This window comes from Microplitis demolitor, chromosome 6 (assembly GCF_026212275.2).
Source record: "Microplitis demolitor isolate Queensland-Clemson2020A chromosome 6, iyMicDemo2.1a, whole genome shotgun sequence".
NCBI lineage: Eukaryota > Metazoa > Arthropoda > Insecta > Hymenoptera > Braconidae > Microplitis > Microplitis demolitor.
This window is the reverse complement of record NC_068550.1, coordinates 5451861-5468142: the sequence shown is the minus strand read 5'-3', so window position 1 is coordinate 5468142 and position 16282 is coordinate 5451861. Positions and strand designations below refer to the sequence as shown.

At 26.9% G+C, this 16282-nt stretch overlaps 1 protein-coding gene across 4 annotated transcripts in view; it reads left to right on the top strand.

Moving 5' to 3' along the window:
• The window catches only part of LOC103577599 (uncharacterized), an 83657-nt gene that overhangs the window by 32820 nt on the left and 34555 nt on the right, over nucleotides 1-16282 (top strand). For all 4 annotated transcript variants that reach the window (XM_008558311.2, XM_008558313.2, XM_008558310.2 and 1 more), the window contains 2 exons: nucleotides 7654-7905; nucleotides 12064-12266. In XM_008558311.2, coding sequence (XP_008556533.1) covers nucleotides 7654-7905; nucleotides 12064-12266 — 455 coding nt within the window. The remainder of the gene's footprint in view (nucleotides 1-7653; nucleotides 7906-12063; nucleotides 12267-16282) is intronic.

Genomic DNA, 16282 nt, shown 5'->3' with positions numbered 1-16282 from the left:
AAATCTTGACTATAATAAAATAGTACATTACATACCAAGAGAGGAAAGTTTTGACAAAGATCGCCGTCGAACAAAATTTATAGAAAATCCATAGGAAATTTACAGAAAACCAGGTCACCGTTTAAGAAAATCCATAAGAAATGTATAGAAAAGCAGAATATGTCACCGTTTAAGAAAAATTATAGTTTGTGTTCAAAAATAACACACATATTGTGTAGAGGACTCTTTCTGACACACAGATTCTATTGATTTAAACAAAAAATTGTTTACAGTCTAAGGTAAAAGACCTAGTACCCGATCAAGAAACTAGTACTCGATCACTTCATATATTTGTATATCTTCATATATTCGGATATCTGTATTTAGTAAAATTAAGTAAATATAGATATAGATCGGATACTGGGTCTCTCACCTTATATATAAATTCTATTTCTTGTCTTTTATAATCGATATAAAATATTCTCTCATTTCGAAGCTCCTTAAATTTTAAAAATCAGTAATATATATATTCATAGTGTTATATTTTTCCTAGAAGTCATTAAATAATGATTACATGCAATCTAGATAATTTTACATGAAATAAGGTAAAAAGATATGTATTTACTTTCTACTTGCGTGCGACGCGATATAATTTTAGTAATTTCCTGTTTGACTAGAGTTATTGTTTCCTTTCTTGCGACCGTTAAATTTTCTTGTTATCTTTCATATTTTTAAAATATTAATTTTTTACACAATTTGCGCACGACCGGATAATTTAATTATTTATTGCTCTTTTTTTTAGCTCGAATTATATTTATTTATTTGAAAATATTTTTCATCGATTAATAACTAAAAAAAAGTTATTTAAATAAAATCGATTTTATTTTATTTGTGTTGAAAAAATATAAATGTAAAGAATTGGCAAAATAAAACGTGTTTTATAAATTGAAATTAGTTTGTTGGCGCTAACATATCTGCTATATACATACATATATATCTATATACATGTATATATAGGACACAATGGCATACCCAAGAGAGTATCATAATTGATTTTTGTGGATTTTAATCCTCGTATACAATCGGTTTTCATATAAATATTTTGAACGAATTTCTAATCATTATTGATGTTTTTTTTTTTCGTAATAGTTTTTTTTTTCATTTTTCAAAACCTTAAAAATGTTCTGTTTTATACTGAGTGATGCGTAAAAATTTTGTTGTTTATACTGGAATTAAAATTCCTTGGAGAAATTTCAGCATTTAATTTTAATTTTAAATTCTCTCATATGTATAAATTAAATTATTTTTATTGTAAATTACGACAGCTTTATTGCAACGACATTCAATAATATTGGGCTATCGCTCGTCGTAAATCGTAGGAAATTTCGGGTTTTTTTTTTAAATAGACGAACTAGGTTACTTGTGTAAACTGCAAAAGCTTTTTTTTCAATTAAAAATCGATCTTTTTTATTCAAGAGCGTAAACTACTGAATATCCAACAAAAAAAAAAAAAAAAAAAAAAAAAAAAAAAAAGTAATTTTAATAAAATACAATCTGGCAAAATTCATAGTTCATGAGTCACGGAAAATGATCCTGAAGTTAACAGACAAGTAATTTTCGGATTTTTTTTTCAACAGATCAATTACCAAAAAATAAAAACTAAAAATATGCACTTTTAGAAAATTTTAAAAACTAGAGGTGCAATTTTTTCGAATATTTTTTTTTAAATAATTTATGTTTTGAAAGAAAAAAATCTAAAAATCATTAGACGTCGGCTAACTTCAGTATCATGACGGAAATTCTAATAATTTAAAAAATAAAATAAATTGTTAAAAAAGAGAAAATCTTATATTTTATTTTTAAAATTATTAAAGTTCCTTCGTCTCACTAACTATTGACTTTAACTACTTGACTCGCAGGACTTTTCTTGTTAAAAATTAAATTTTCTATAAAATTTTTTTCAAAGTTTTTACCGTAAATTTTTCACACTTTCATTGCGACGCATTTATGCCAGTTTTTTTTGTTAATAATTTTTGGAAACTTGAAAGTATTATTAATGTCATGATAGATTTTTTTTATCAAATGTAATTGATTATAATTGAACAAAAATTCAATTAAAAAGTTTATCATAGTGATATAGTTTTGAAAATTCACTCACCGGTTGCTGATTTTTTTTTGTAAACCTGCAGTGATGATGACATCGTAGTTCCTTGAGGTGATCCATTGAAAGGGTTCTGAGTTTAAAAATGCTGACTAGACTCGTCAACTTTCCGCGATTTTTTTTACGTAAAAAATAACTCGTGCATTTTTATTATTTTTACGAGAATTTAATTTTAAAAATTTATGCACTGCACTCACTCATGCTTTTCAATTTATTGATAACACTGAGAAATAAAATGATACTGAAGTTAGCAGACGTCTAATAATTTTTGGATTTTTTTTTAAAACGATAAATTAAAAAAAAAAATATTTCAAAAAATTGCACCCACAGTTTTTTTAATTTTCTACATGTGCATATTTTTAGTTATTTTTTTCTTTTAAATCAAATTGTTGAAAAAAAAAATTCAAAAATTATTAATTGTCTGCTAACTTCAGGATCATTTTTTTTTTTTTAACTTTTCACTTTCACTAACTTCACTTATGCACAAAAAATAATTAACTCACTTCACTATTGTCAGATAAACACTTTGCACTTGATAATTTAATTTATATAAACTTTTCATTTTAATTATAGTAAATTCTTAAAATTATCACTAACCGAACTTGAGACGTTGTCACTGAGCTTGATCTCCGACCACAATTGACTTCCCCTTAATTTCAACTTCCTCCAGAAGACACTAGAGCCCGTTTAAAATTTTTGTCCAATCAGCTGACACGATCTAATTCAAATTTGCAATAACAATCACAACTCTAGCCAACTTCATATTATTGTTCATTAGTGTTAAATCATCGCCATTTTTTTTTGTCTTTCGAATTTTAAAAAAATATTTATTTTAATCACTTCAATTATTAAATTCACTACTTATTGTCACCTATCGATTTATTTACGATCCACTAAAGAATAAAACACGACATAACTAAAACGAAGAACAAACCGTGACTTAATACCGACAAAGACGCTCACTACCATTGTTAAAAATTTTTTCACTTCTCAAATTCACTTACTTACTCGCGCACTAAAAATAATTCACTTACTTTACGATTATCACTAACACATTTTTTACTGAATAATTAAATTAAATATCTTAATTATTGTGATAACAATGAATTTAAATAAATTGACAATGACTGATCTCCAAATGTTTACGCTAGATAGTGAAGTGTGCGACTAACTCCCCCTTGATTTCAAGGTACCCACAAGACACTAGGGCCCGTTCAAAATTAAATAAATTTTATTGGCTTACAGAACATCAGTCGATTTAGTTATTAATTATTTGATTTGCTAATTTTTTTAAATTTCGACCAATCAGAAGCCGTGTTTAAAATGAAATTTATAACAATAGTATTAGTTGTGATGCTGTCTTTATACTTCCTATCAGTGCTACTGTTCATATTTCTAGAATTTTCCTCAGTCTATATTAAATAATAATTTTGATATTTAAAGTAAATTAGATATTTTTATAGACTCTACTGATTTTTTCACAATTAAAATTTATCTCTAACACTCAACTCAAAGGGAAATAAAATAAACCAGGAATTTTTACACTGACGCCAACTCTCACTTTCACGATTTTCTGTTTTTTTTTTTTTTTTTTTTTTTTTCATTTTTCATAATCACACACTTCACTTATGTACTAAAAATAATTAATTCACTTCACTATTATCACAAATAAACTCTTTTCACTTGATAATTTAATTTATTTCAATTAAAAAAAAGTTAACAATAACCGCACTCGAGACTTTGACACCGAACACCGAGTCTGAGTCCTCACCAAAACTATCTGTCCTCTCATTGAAAATTCACCCAAAAAACACTAATCCCGTTTATAATTTTTTAAATTTCATTGGCTTACAGAAGATCATCTGATTTAGTTATAAATTATTTGATTTGGTAATTTTGAAAAATTTAAACCAATGGGAGATCGTGAAAATTTTGAAGCTCTAGCCAACTTCATACCGATGCTCATTAGTACTTCGTTATTGCCACTGTTCACTTCTCCGGTAGTTTTGCGCGATCTAATATTAAATAAATAATAACTTAAATGAGTTTATTAATTAATTCGTTGGTATTGATTTAAAAACAAAGACAGAGATACAGTTTAGTAATTAGTTAAAGTAAAGTTATAGTGTTTGATAAAAGTGCGGGGTAACAACAATGACGGTCATTGTAAAAAAAAAGAACGAAATAAAAATAGATGTGCGATTAGATAAATGAGATAGTAAGATTTAAATGATCTGAAGTTAGCCGACAATTAAAAATTTTTGAATTTTTTTTTCAACAATTTAATTTTTAAAAAAATAAAAATAAAAATATGCACATGTAGAAATTTAAAAAAATTATTGGGGCAATTTTTTTAAATATTTTTTTTTAAATTTATCGTTTTTAAAAAAATCCAACAATGAGACGTCGGGTAATTTCAGTATTAGAGAGATTTAGTCAGTATTTAGTAGACAGTGAAAAAAAAGTGAAGGATGTGTTTTATTTTATTTTCAACGACTAAATGAAGTCAAGAGTTAATCGATAATTTCGTGGAAACATGACGGGCTGGAGCTCTTGGAATTTCTTTGTCTGAAGGTTTCTATTGCATTTCTATCTACTTCATTATTATTATTATATGAAATACGTTTTAGCCTCAGCTTAATTTATTGATATTCTAAAAATCTATTTAAATAATTTTTTTTTTAAATTAAAAATTATATTTTTTTCTGACAGTAAAGTTAATGGACATTTGACAATTTTTTTAATTTTAAAATAATAAAATATAATTTTTTTAACAAAAAAAATAAAAAAATAGACTTTTAAAAAATGATAAAACCAGTAGATGCATTTTTTTTTATTTTATCAATTTAATTGTTAAATTTTTTGTATGCAATTAAAAAATTGTCTTGTCTGCTACATTTACACTCATATTTTTTTATTTTATTTCGCTGGTTTAAATTTTGTCGAGTCATTTTAGAATATTTGACATTTTTTTTAGTTTACGTTCAACATACAAAGTAAAACAATTTTTATTTTAACCTAAACAAAAAATTTATTATATATATATATATATATATATATATATATATATATATAAATAAATGTAATCGAAAATGAAAGAAAGAGGCAATGATTCTGTGATTAAGTTATCAAAGTATAAAAAAGATATATATATCCTTCTTATCCTTAAGTAAAAAACATAAAAAATGGACAAAAAAAAAAGAAATAGCGGTATCAAGTAATCGATGCTCGAACATTTGGTATATATACTTAAACGAATGAAATCTCTTGAGAAAATACGACTTCTTTTGCTTCCTCGTTCATTCTGATAGTTCAAAATATTTCAGGATCAATTTCATTGTTAGATTCAACTTGGTTTTTTCTATTTGTATCGACAATTACTTTTTCAAGTTTCCGACAATTATTGAAGTAGTTTACGTCGAAATTTACTGCAACTACAGTTGATTCAATTTCGAATTATGTATTTAGCAATATAAAATAAAGTAACAGTAATAAAAACAATATATAAATTACATTGTCCTGGGTTCAAAATCTATTAAAAAGAAAATAAGGAAAAAAAAAGTTTCTGCTAACATAGCTTACTCTATTTCTATTGTTTTACCGTTTCTCTTTTTCTGCAAACGTGACAGTTTTCTTGATTAGACTTACAAGTAAATTGGAAATAAGCATGCTAAAATCTGTTGGGTCAAAAAGGGTGGATTGGACGTGATTGTAAATGAGGGATAATGCCAATATTAATTTTAGAAAATAGACAATGATAATTTGTTTTTATTTTCTTATTATCATATTTTATGTAGAAGTTAAAATAACAGCAATAGATATAAAATATAAAGTTATAATTAATTTTAATATAAATGTTTGTGTGTAAAAATAAAATATAAATATTTCTATAAAATCCACATATTTTTTTGACATTTCATTTGAAACTTGTGTACGATGACATATAAACAAGTATTTGCTGTCAAGTTTATTTCATAAACACATTTTCATTTCATCTTCAATATACAGTCCTACGTCTCTTTACAATTTTCCTTTCAACATCACATCTAATATTCACATTTTTCTTTATATTACTTCAGTCACTTTTTTTACTTAAGTTAAATATTTAAATAAGTATAAAAATACAAATACAAATATTCCGGAAACAAATCAGCATGCATGATTATGTATGACGAGAAAATAATTTTCATTGAAAGTCATACATGACCATACATGATTCATATGAAGTCGTGCTTGATCACGCATAATTCATGTAAGGTCATATTTAATTATGCATGACCATGTACGACAGAGAAGGAAAGGCCATAACTGAGTATTTGCAGGATCATATACGACTATGCCCAACTTATATACAGCAATAATTAATCATGTATGATTATGTATAATAATATATCACGGGAAAATAATGATCATGTATAACTAAGTATGGATTTGCATAATCATGCATGAGTCATACAATGCTGTGCTTGATCACGCATGATTTATGCAGTCACACAATTATTCACGGTCATCTATGGCTACGCTTGACGGAAAAATAATTCAGACATGTTCAGGCATGATTCATACAAAATTATACTCGACCATGCATGATTATACATTATGACGCAAAAATGATGGTACCTAACGGTATCTGATCATATATGAGCATGCATGATTCTTTCATGATTATACATAGCGAGAAAAGCATGATCATACATCATTTCTGCAACACCATACATGAGCATGCATGAATCATGTATGGTTGAACATGGTCATGCATGATTTATGCAGTCATATTATTAATATTTATTAATAGTTATTTTTGTTTTTATTGGAATTTATAGTAAATGATCTGAAGATGTAATTCAGAGGATTACGAAAAGATATCAAATAAAATATTTTATTGAAAATAACATCAGCGGAGTTGAAAAAATTTTTTTAACCCAATATAAAATATTTATTTTTTATATTTATTATAAAAAATAAAAATAAAAGCTTGATTGAAAAATAAAATCAACTCAAGTTTCAATGGAAACGTTATGCATGGGTGTGTTTTATACTTTTACTTTTGAGTAAAAGGAAATAAAATAAATATACATCAGGCATCACTTTAAATTTTTTAATAGAGCTGAAAAAAATGAATTTAGTTTATTTTTTACAATATCAAATAAAATATTTGTACACATGATATACTTTAATTTTATTTGGATATCGCTCACAGAAGCATTTAACAGATCTCCATTTTCAATTGATTGGCCTAATATTTTCATTTTATTAATTAAAATAAAAATTTATTGAGAATTGTTTATAAACATAAATCTGTTTAATAAATAATTGACAGAAAAAAGCAATTACTATCATTCTCAAATTATCTCTTTCAATTTTTCATACAAATATTAAATTATTTAATCCACAGTATCATTTCATTTTATCACACCAACTCAATTTTACTCTATGGGTTTACATTTATTTTATCTGTTGCATTATTTGTTTATTATTATTATTATTATTATTATTTTTTTTTTGTATTATAGGTATGGAAGTCCTCATCATAGTAGATCACAGTCAGTTAAAACGCCCGGAAGCAGATCATCAGGACGTCCAAATTACTTGTGTCTTCCACAACAAAGATCGAGGGTTGCTAGTATGCCAAATACTGGAGTAGAAGAAGAATACTATAGGCTAAGGCATTTCAGTATAACAGGAAAGGGCATTGTAAATCGTGGTGATTCTCTTAAAAGCCGGAGATCTCGCTCTAACAATAGTGTAGCTTCCAGCAACTCTAGGTAAGCACAACCATGCATTTTATTTTCTTAGACAACTCCTACTTTTATCTCATCTCGTAGTTTTTATTGCTGATCCACCCACTTGTACTAGTAGTAGTAGCAATAATAATAATAATAATAATCCACCTCTCGTCTTTCAAATGTATGAGAATGATAATCTAGCTTAGCTCATCAAAATCTTTCCTCATGTAGAGTAAAGTTTCTTATAGAATTGTTGTGAACTTTATATATAATATAATTTTATTTTATTTTTTATATTACTAACACGTTTTTTTTTTATTAACATTTAAACTTATTCATATTTGTATACTTTTCCAATTCATGCTGTTAATCTATATGCATGGACACGTTGTATATTAAATCCAATATTTTTTTTTTATAAATTTATGAATTTATAATACCGCGTAATTGAATTTAAAATTTAAAAACAAAAAATAAAATGATACTGAAGTTACCTGAAGTCTAATTATTTTTTTATTTATTTCAAAATGATAAATTATAAAAAAAAAAAAATATTTAAAAAATCGCATCATTAGTTTAAAATTTTCTGCATATACATATTTATTATTTTATTTTTTTTTTTAAGTACGAAAATTATTAATTGTCTGTTAACTTCAGGATCATAAAATGAAACTAATTATTAATTAATTAATATTATTTAATGTTAAATATTTTTTAAAATATTTCGATTGTGTAAATCGATAAATTTTCTGTGGCTTTTATTTTCGAGATTTTAGTGAGCCAAGAAAATCAGCCAAATAAAAAGTACCAAAAAAAAGTCATGATAAAGAAGTTGAAGAAAAAAAAAAAAGTAAAGATAGAACATCTAGACAATCTTTTTTGGCTAACAACAATCTTTCTAACATACTTTAACAATATACTTCATTTTTTTTTACCCTTCTGAGACTGTGACCTCATTTTATGATGCATAGATATTCTTTATTATATATTCTTTTTACAACTTATCTTAGAAATCACTTTAAAGCGTAATTGTTTATAACACTCTCTGGAATAGTGCATCTTGAATATATATATATATATATATATATATATATATATATATATATATATATATATATATATATATATATATATATATATATATACTGTAAAGTGCGAGCAAAGTGCAGTCCTGACTCAATTATCGTGATGGAAATATTGCGTTATAGGGGTTGGATGTTATGCACAGCGTGTGATGTTGGATATATCAAGCGGTACGTCATGCGTGTCATAAAAGCATCTACACATTAATAACTCATCCTTCCTCGTATATTTACTTAGATTTAAAGCTTTAAAACTTTAACTCGGTATATAGTTACAATACAAAGTTTTTGTATCCTTAAACTATATTACACAACGAACAGTATAATTACTTGTAGTCTTTTACGTCTCGTAGCTGTCTAAGTAAATTTAATATTTATGTGTATCTCTGATGTTAAACGTTAGCTCACGTTAAAAGTAATCAAGGTAGGTGCAGTAATATCAACGTTTTTTATTATCACATTGACGAGGTATTAATAAAATTATTTTTTATAGTTATGAGTTGTAATATTGAAGTTTGGTCATAAAATTACTGAACGTAAAAATAGTTTTGGTGTAATAAAACTAAATAATAAACACTTTTATACTTTAACTTTAGCGTTATTAATATGGAATGAAGCTAACATAAATAAAGTTATTTATGATGAAGATGATGATGACGAAAATGAAGATGATGATGATGATGATGATGATGATGAAACTATATATATGTTGTGTTGTAAGGACCAGTGCTCTAGATCGAACTCGTGAGTTTACGTGTGGCGTTTGAGGTGACGTAGACCCACGTGTTAGACCCTAGAGTGTGGTCTGTGACCATCGTATTTGCGGTTGGACAATTTCCTCAGTCATGACCAGCTACTACAGTACGTTTAATGGAAAACGACATATCTCGTTTTGGCCTGTTGACGTTTATTCTGCTACTGACAGACATAAAAATATGATATGTATATAAGTTTACTGTATTGTATTTTAATTTTTAATTAATAATTATATATTTAAATAATATTATCTGTTATTTAAAATGATAATCTGCAGGATTTTCATCATTATTAATTCTTGCGAGCAGAAATCACCATAAAATAGTTGAATAATTAATGCTCATTTAAATAATTAATTTAACAAAATATTACTTGTTATGATAAGCTCGAAAACCAAATATGATTTTTAATTAGGTATTTACGTTTTCAAGATACAAGAGTTATTTGCACAATGAAAATATGATAAAATCATAATGATATAAGTTTTATACACACTCATAATATTTTACAAAGTCATCTCCTTGGAGTCTCGACTCGTTCTTATTTTATTGAGCAAAAAAATACATAATTTTTTTATACTTACATACATTTATAATCGATAACCGTTTAGTTATACCCATTCGTCTGGATATATATATAGTTTTTTTTATAGTAATTTAAAAGAATAGCCTTGAAAGGCGACGACCTGATAAAAATTTGGGACCATTGATCGGCCAATCGTGCGAGAAGCTTTTATCCTAAGGCTAATCGGTAACGAGATCACTCGGGTCACTTGACATCTCTTTGTTGAAAATTTGTACACCGTAATGTCAACGTAAATTCTCTGTTGTGTATAGTTTAAAATATCCAATATTTAATGCTTGTAGCTTAAATTAATAGTTCACTTACAATAAGACTCAGAGTTTCATGATATTTATTAACATGTAATCAATGTCCTTTTTATTATACCAAAGCATTCGAAAATGTCATTATAAACCACCTGCTTATGAGTATAAAATTAACTTAACAACATGTGTACTGTACTTTACTAAATAACATAATGGACTTCTCGTGGAGTATAACCATTTAAAATAATTACAGTAATTTCAGCTATATTTCACATTTGTAATAAAAAAAAATAATTTTTTTATTTCAATTCATTTTATCTTTTAGTCTCCACACGGAAAAAAAATTCCAGTAAAATTTATGATGTTGAAATCATAATCCTGGACAATACTTTCATTAACGTCAATTTTCAAATGTCTTATTTTTAAATTCACTATGTAGGATACATTTTTTACCATACTACATCATAATTTCATCAAAGGCTTTTTGAATTAGAAATTATTTGAATAATTACATTGTTAGTATCGTAAAAATTATAATTTATTACTATACTTATGTTTCTATTTACTTTTGAATAAAATAAATGCTACAGTACTGGCTCGGTTGTAATACAATGTAAGTTACATCGTCATTTTTAAATACTAACTGAATTCACTGTAAGAGGCATTATTTGTGTATTAACTCAATCATTGACTTTTCCTTTGAATTTTGAAATTTTCAAAAATTCAAAAGACGTTCGAAAAAAGTCGTGTCATGCTATAAAGTTTAGAGTAGTCAACGTATTAATAGTTAACAAATGATTTATTAAATGAGATTTATTTGAACCAAATAAATATTTCTTGTAGTTAATAAATAGCTTATTTGAATAGGAAATGGCACATGAAGCTAATTAAGTAGGGTTATGATAAATAATTTATAGTTCCATTTAAGTTTATTTTTTTACAAAAAATAATACGCACAGTAATTAATTTGAAAAATATTCAGCATTTTCTTTATTTATAAAATAATATTTAGTTTTGATTATATTTTGAATTTGTTACACTAGACAGTATACTGAAAGGTATTGTAAACAGAAAGTGGTGCTGTAGTCAAAAATCACAGTGATGTTTACTCAAATATGAGATTTATTAACTATTAATAAATCTATATTTGAAGCAAATAAATGCTTATTTCAGCCAAATAAGGCTGAAAAACTGTTTCGAATAAATGCATTTATTAATATCAAATAAATACTTCGATAAGTGTGAAAATGACTATATTAGCATCCTAAATTTAATTAGAATTTTAGTGAATATTTGTTTTAATATAAATATTGTTTATATTTCTACATAATAAAAAAAATATACTCAAGTCAACTTTGATAACAATAATACAAAATAAATTTTATAATTACATCCTTTTCTTTGATGTTAAAGGAGATTTTTCATGGCACTTAAGCACAATCTGTATACGTACAATTATTTTTATTTAGCTGTTGTCTCTACGATTACAGTAGCATTATTACACAAAAAACACGATGTGCATTGTGTTGCAGCACGGAACATTTAACAGCCTCTTATCCTGGTTCAGCGAGGAATTCAGCTGCGGGCTCATTAGCAAGCTCTAGAGAAAGTAGTGCATCTCAAGGCTCTGTACCTTACAAAATCTTAATGCTTGGAGCACCATCAGTTGGAAAAAGTTCTCTTGTATCACAGTTTATGACTTCTGAGTACCTGCACGCTTACGATACTTCCATTGGTGAGTCACAATAAAATTAATTTAATTATTCTATTCCATAAAAAGGTAAAATATGATTTGACTTTGAGATGATAGGGTAGAAGTACCGTTTTTGGCCAGTTTTCGACACTTGAAAAATAGAAATAAAATAACTTGTAAAAAACGCAATGACATAATTAAATTTAAAAATGCCTCTAAAGATATTTCTAATATCCCAATATTAAAATGGGAATCTTATTGTATACTTTTTTATTAATTAAAATAAAATATTAAATGTCCAAAAATGGAACGGTGGCCACAAATGGTATTTCTATACACACTATAAACAATTTTCTGAGTGCACGCGCATTTAATCTGGAGTGAATACGGAGAGGGTGACTGTATATTTATTTAATCTCCTTAGAGAAAAAATTCACTCCGAAGGGGAGTCTATTTTAGTATTGAAACTTCGGTTCGGAGTGAAATTAACTCCTAAAAGAAGTTTATTTTAATATTAAAACTCCAAATCGAAGTGAGTGCGGATTTGAATAAAATCCAGGTCTCCGTTGAAAAAATAAACTCCTCTTTTACGGAGTGATTTTTTTAAAACTCCGGATTTAAATAAAGTCTGCTATTACTCTAAATTCACTCTCGATATTTTACAGTGCATGTGACAGATATTTCTGTTAAATACTATTAGCTTTACAACTGAAAAGCAAAAGCGTTTATGCTTCGTACTATACGTCGTACATAATACGTTTATATACTCTAGCAGAGTTTGCTTTGTTTGTTACGACAACTCACTTGATTACCAACCTTTATTTCAATTCGTCGGTATTGATCTTTTGTTACTTTAGTCATACAATTATTGCGGAATTAATTATTAATTTTAATAGCATGTTTTGCATATATTTTTTCATTCACTGATTGATATTCTTTCGGTTATTTATGAATTGTTAATATTGAAGAAGTTGAAGCAATTAAATTTAACAAATAGCTGCAACAATTATAAAATTTTGAAAATTTCTTTTTTAACAACTACTATTTACGCTGGTAATTTAATGGTGACTATCATCAGAGATTTTTATGGTTATTTTTTGTAACCGATTTTTAATTCTATTAATAGTTGAATTAGTAAAAGCCACTGTTTGCTTTTGAGGAATGATGGTTAACTATATTTTAAAACCGAGTGTTTAGTCGAACTTAATTCACTTGTTAAATAACATTTAAACGCCATAAGCAAACTATACATACTTAATATCCCGTGAAATGTGTTTTGTAACTACAGAAAACCATACTTGGACCTTAAACATGAACAAATTTAATGTGTGTTTAAATAATACGCTTGTAACGCAGTTGGTTTTAGAATGTAAACTAGTAAAATTTACAGCTCGCTTTACCGAGATAAATTTACTGACCAAACCAGTGAAATTTACTGGCAAGACCGTCAAATAATCCGCTGTTAATGTTAATGGAATAGGATGACTTTTTTTTTTTTATTTTTCGGTGGGTTTCGAAGGCGAAACCTTAAAGTCGCTGAGCAAACGTTCTATCCATGGTACTGTTGAACTATAAAGACGAGGGCATGCAATTTAGTTGTTTAGTAGAGTTATAATTATCTTTGCCAATGAATCATCATTCAACTTTGATAGACTAACTATTATGAAAAATTCTAATATCTCAAAAGATTTCCTATCGAAGTTCTCAGGGGGTGATTTTGATCAAAACCACGGTTTCGATTAGAAGTTTTCAGTCTTTAGGGATATCAGACAAGTTGTTCGGAAAAAAACTAGCTCATAAATGGAGAAAAAAAATATTATTTTGGTATAAGCCAGTGAGTCCCGATTTTATATAGAATTTTTTAAAAGTCGATTCTGATCAAAACCACGGCTTCAATTAGAAGTTTTTAGTCCGATTTTCTGTAAATGCAATTATAAAATGGTTTAAAGAACTCAGGAGAGGAGAGAAAGGCATGACGGAATAATTTCAAATAAATTTTTGTGTTTTTTTATTCATTTATTAAGAACGGAACGTAATACAGGATACTATAGAGATCCTAAAAAGCGTTTAACGCATGCAAATAGCACGCTCGGAAAAAAACATCAATTACATAGTTCGGTTTCACTGAAGCATTTTACATTGGGGTTTCGTAAGCCTCGGGACCTAGAGTAATGTTTATAACAAGGCGTTCTGAACATGAATAACGAAATTTAAGTTATAAGTCTTCTCTCGACACTCCCCATTTCCAATGCGATCATTAATTAGACCTTTAGCTTCGAAATACTTGCTGGACTATAGACTTAAAAATGACTTAAGGAATGCCATACCTCAGTATATAATAGGGTTTTAGGGTTATAATTTTTGCTGTAATTTCGAAAGTTATTTTTATCAGTTCGAGCCTTGTTAAATAAACTAATATTGAACACTAGGATAAATTTATACGACTATTAGCAAAAAAAAAGTAGTATTTTAATTAAAACCATAAATAATTGACACCCTTTTCAAAAATTATAAAAAATAAAAGTTAGAAAAATTGATAAGTGCACACCTCAGACGCTCATAAAGTATTAAAAAATGAAGTAAAAAAAAAACAATTTTTCAAGTAATAAATTTAACTAATTAAAGTAATTATTGAGTCAAAAGATTATATTTTTTTTTTTACTTTGAGCGCTGCATTAAAAGAAACAGAAATTTCGTGAAAGATGTTTTCATCCTTCATGTATTTATTTAGAATCGCGTAAAAGCCAAAAGCTCATGTCGAATTTAAATGCTAATTTGTTGATGAAAGGAGTAAAATGTAAGATTCAAACACAAATAAAACAAAATTTCCATGCATAAGACAGCTGATTTTTGTAATTCAACTGATTGCAGTAAAGCAACTCGAATGTAAATCGTCTTTTCACAGCAAATTCGTCTTGGAATTTATTCAAGAAGAAATACCAGATAGAGAGAATTTACTAAAAGTCAAATACAAGTAACGAAGATAGAAACAGTCAGACTTGTTGATTTAGCCTAGTTACCTCTTATCACTATTTCTCTTTATCTACGTCACGTAACTTTTGAGCTTATATGCCTATACGATTAGATGTTTATTAAACAAAACCAGTTAAAGGACATTGTTATTTGTTTTATAATTATGCGCTATTTTATTCCTATTGTTTATCTCCGAGTGCATTAGTTGTTATTATTGCACAACTCAATCACGAAGCAATGAGATATATTCTGCTAACGCTTACTCAGTTTCAGCTGATTCACTCATCTAAGAATTATACTTATTTATTCAAATATTCTTAACTAAAACAACATTTGTACCGTTTGAATGATAATTATTAAATAAAAAGAACACAATTTTAAGTCACTTTTTTTAAAAATAATTTTTGAAAAAAAAAAAAAAACTGCAATGGCCGTCAGTATGTACGGATGTTAGTAAACACAATAACTTAAAAAATACATAACCCATTGAAATAGTTTATATTTTATTATACTTGGATTTTGAAATAAAAGAACTCTTTAGTAAATCATTATCCAAATCCTTTTTATTTAATTATAATAAATAAAAAGTTTGAGAATTCAAATGGGCACAACTCATTTACTAATTCAAAAAGTTATCAATAGATGGCGCTTCTGTATGCAAGAAAGTGTTAAAAAGTAAAAACTGGTGATCGTGGCCGAGTGGTCTAAGGCGTAAGAACTAGGTTTCTCGAACTTGATCACTGGCCAGGCGTGGGTTCGAATCCCAGCGGTTGCTGAAAGAGTTTTGTCACACAAAAGTGTGAGGTCTTTCGGTCCTGAGGTTTGTCCCGTCGCCGATTCATGAATTTGATCGGTTTAAAAAAAAAATGAATTTGATTTGGTATTAAAAGATTGAATTTGACTAAGTTGGCTGGATATGGAACTACCTGAGACCTTAGAATATATAAGTGTATACTTGGAAAAAAAAAAAAAAAAGTAATAATGATGATGACAAAAATCAAAATGGCAGCTAATTTTTTTGTGAATTATCAGTTTGAAGTTTTTATTAATTATAATTGAACCAAAAAAAATTTGAATAGTGATTT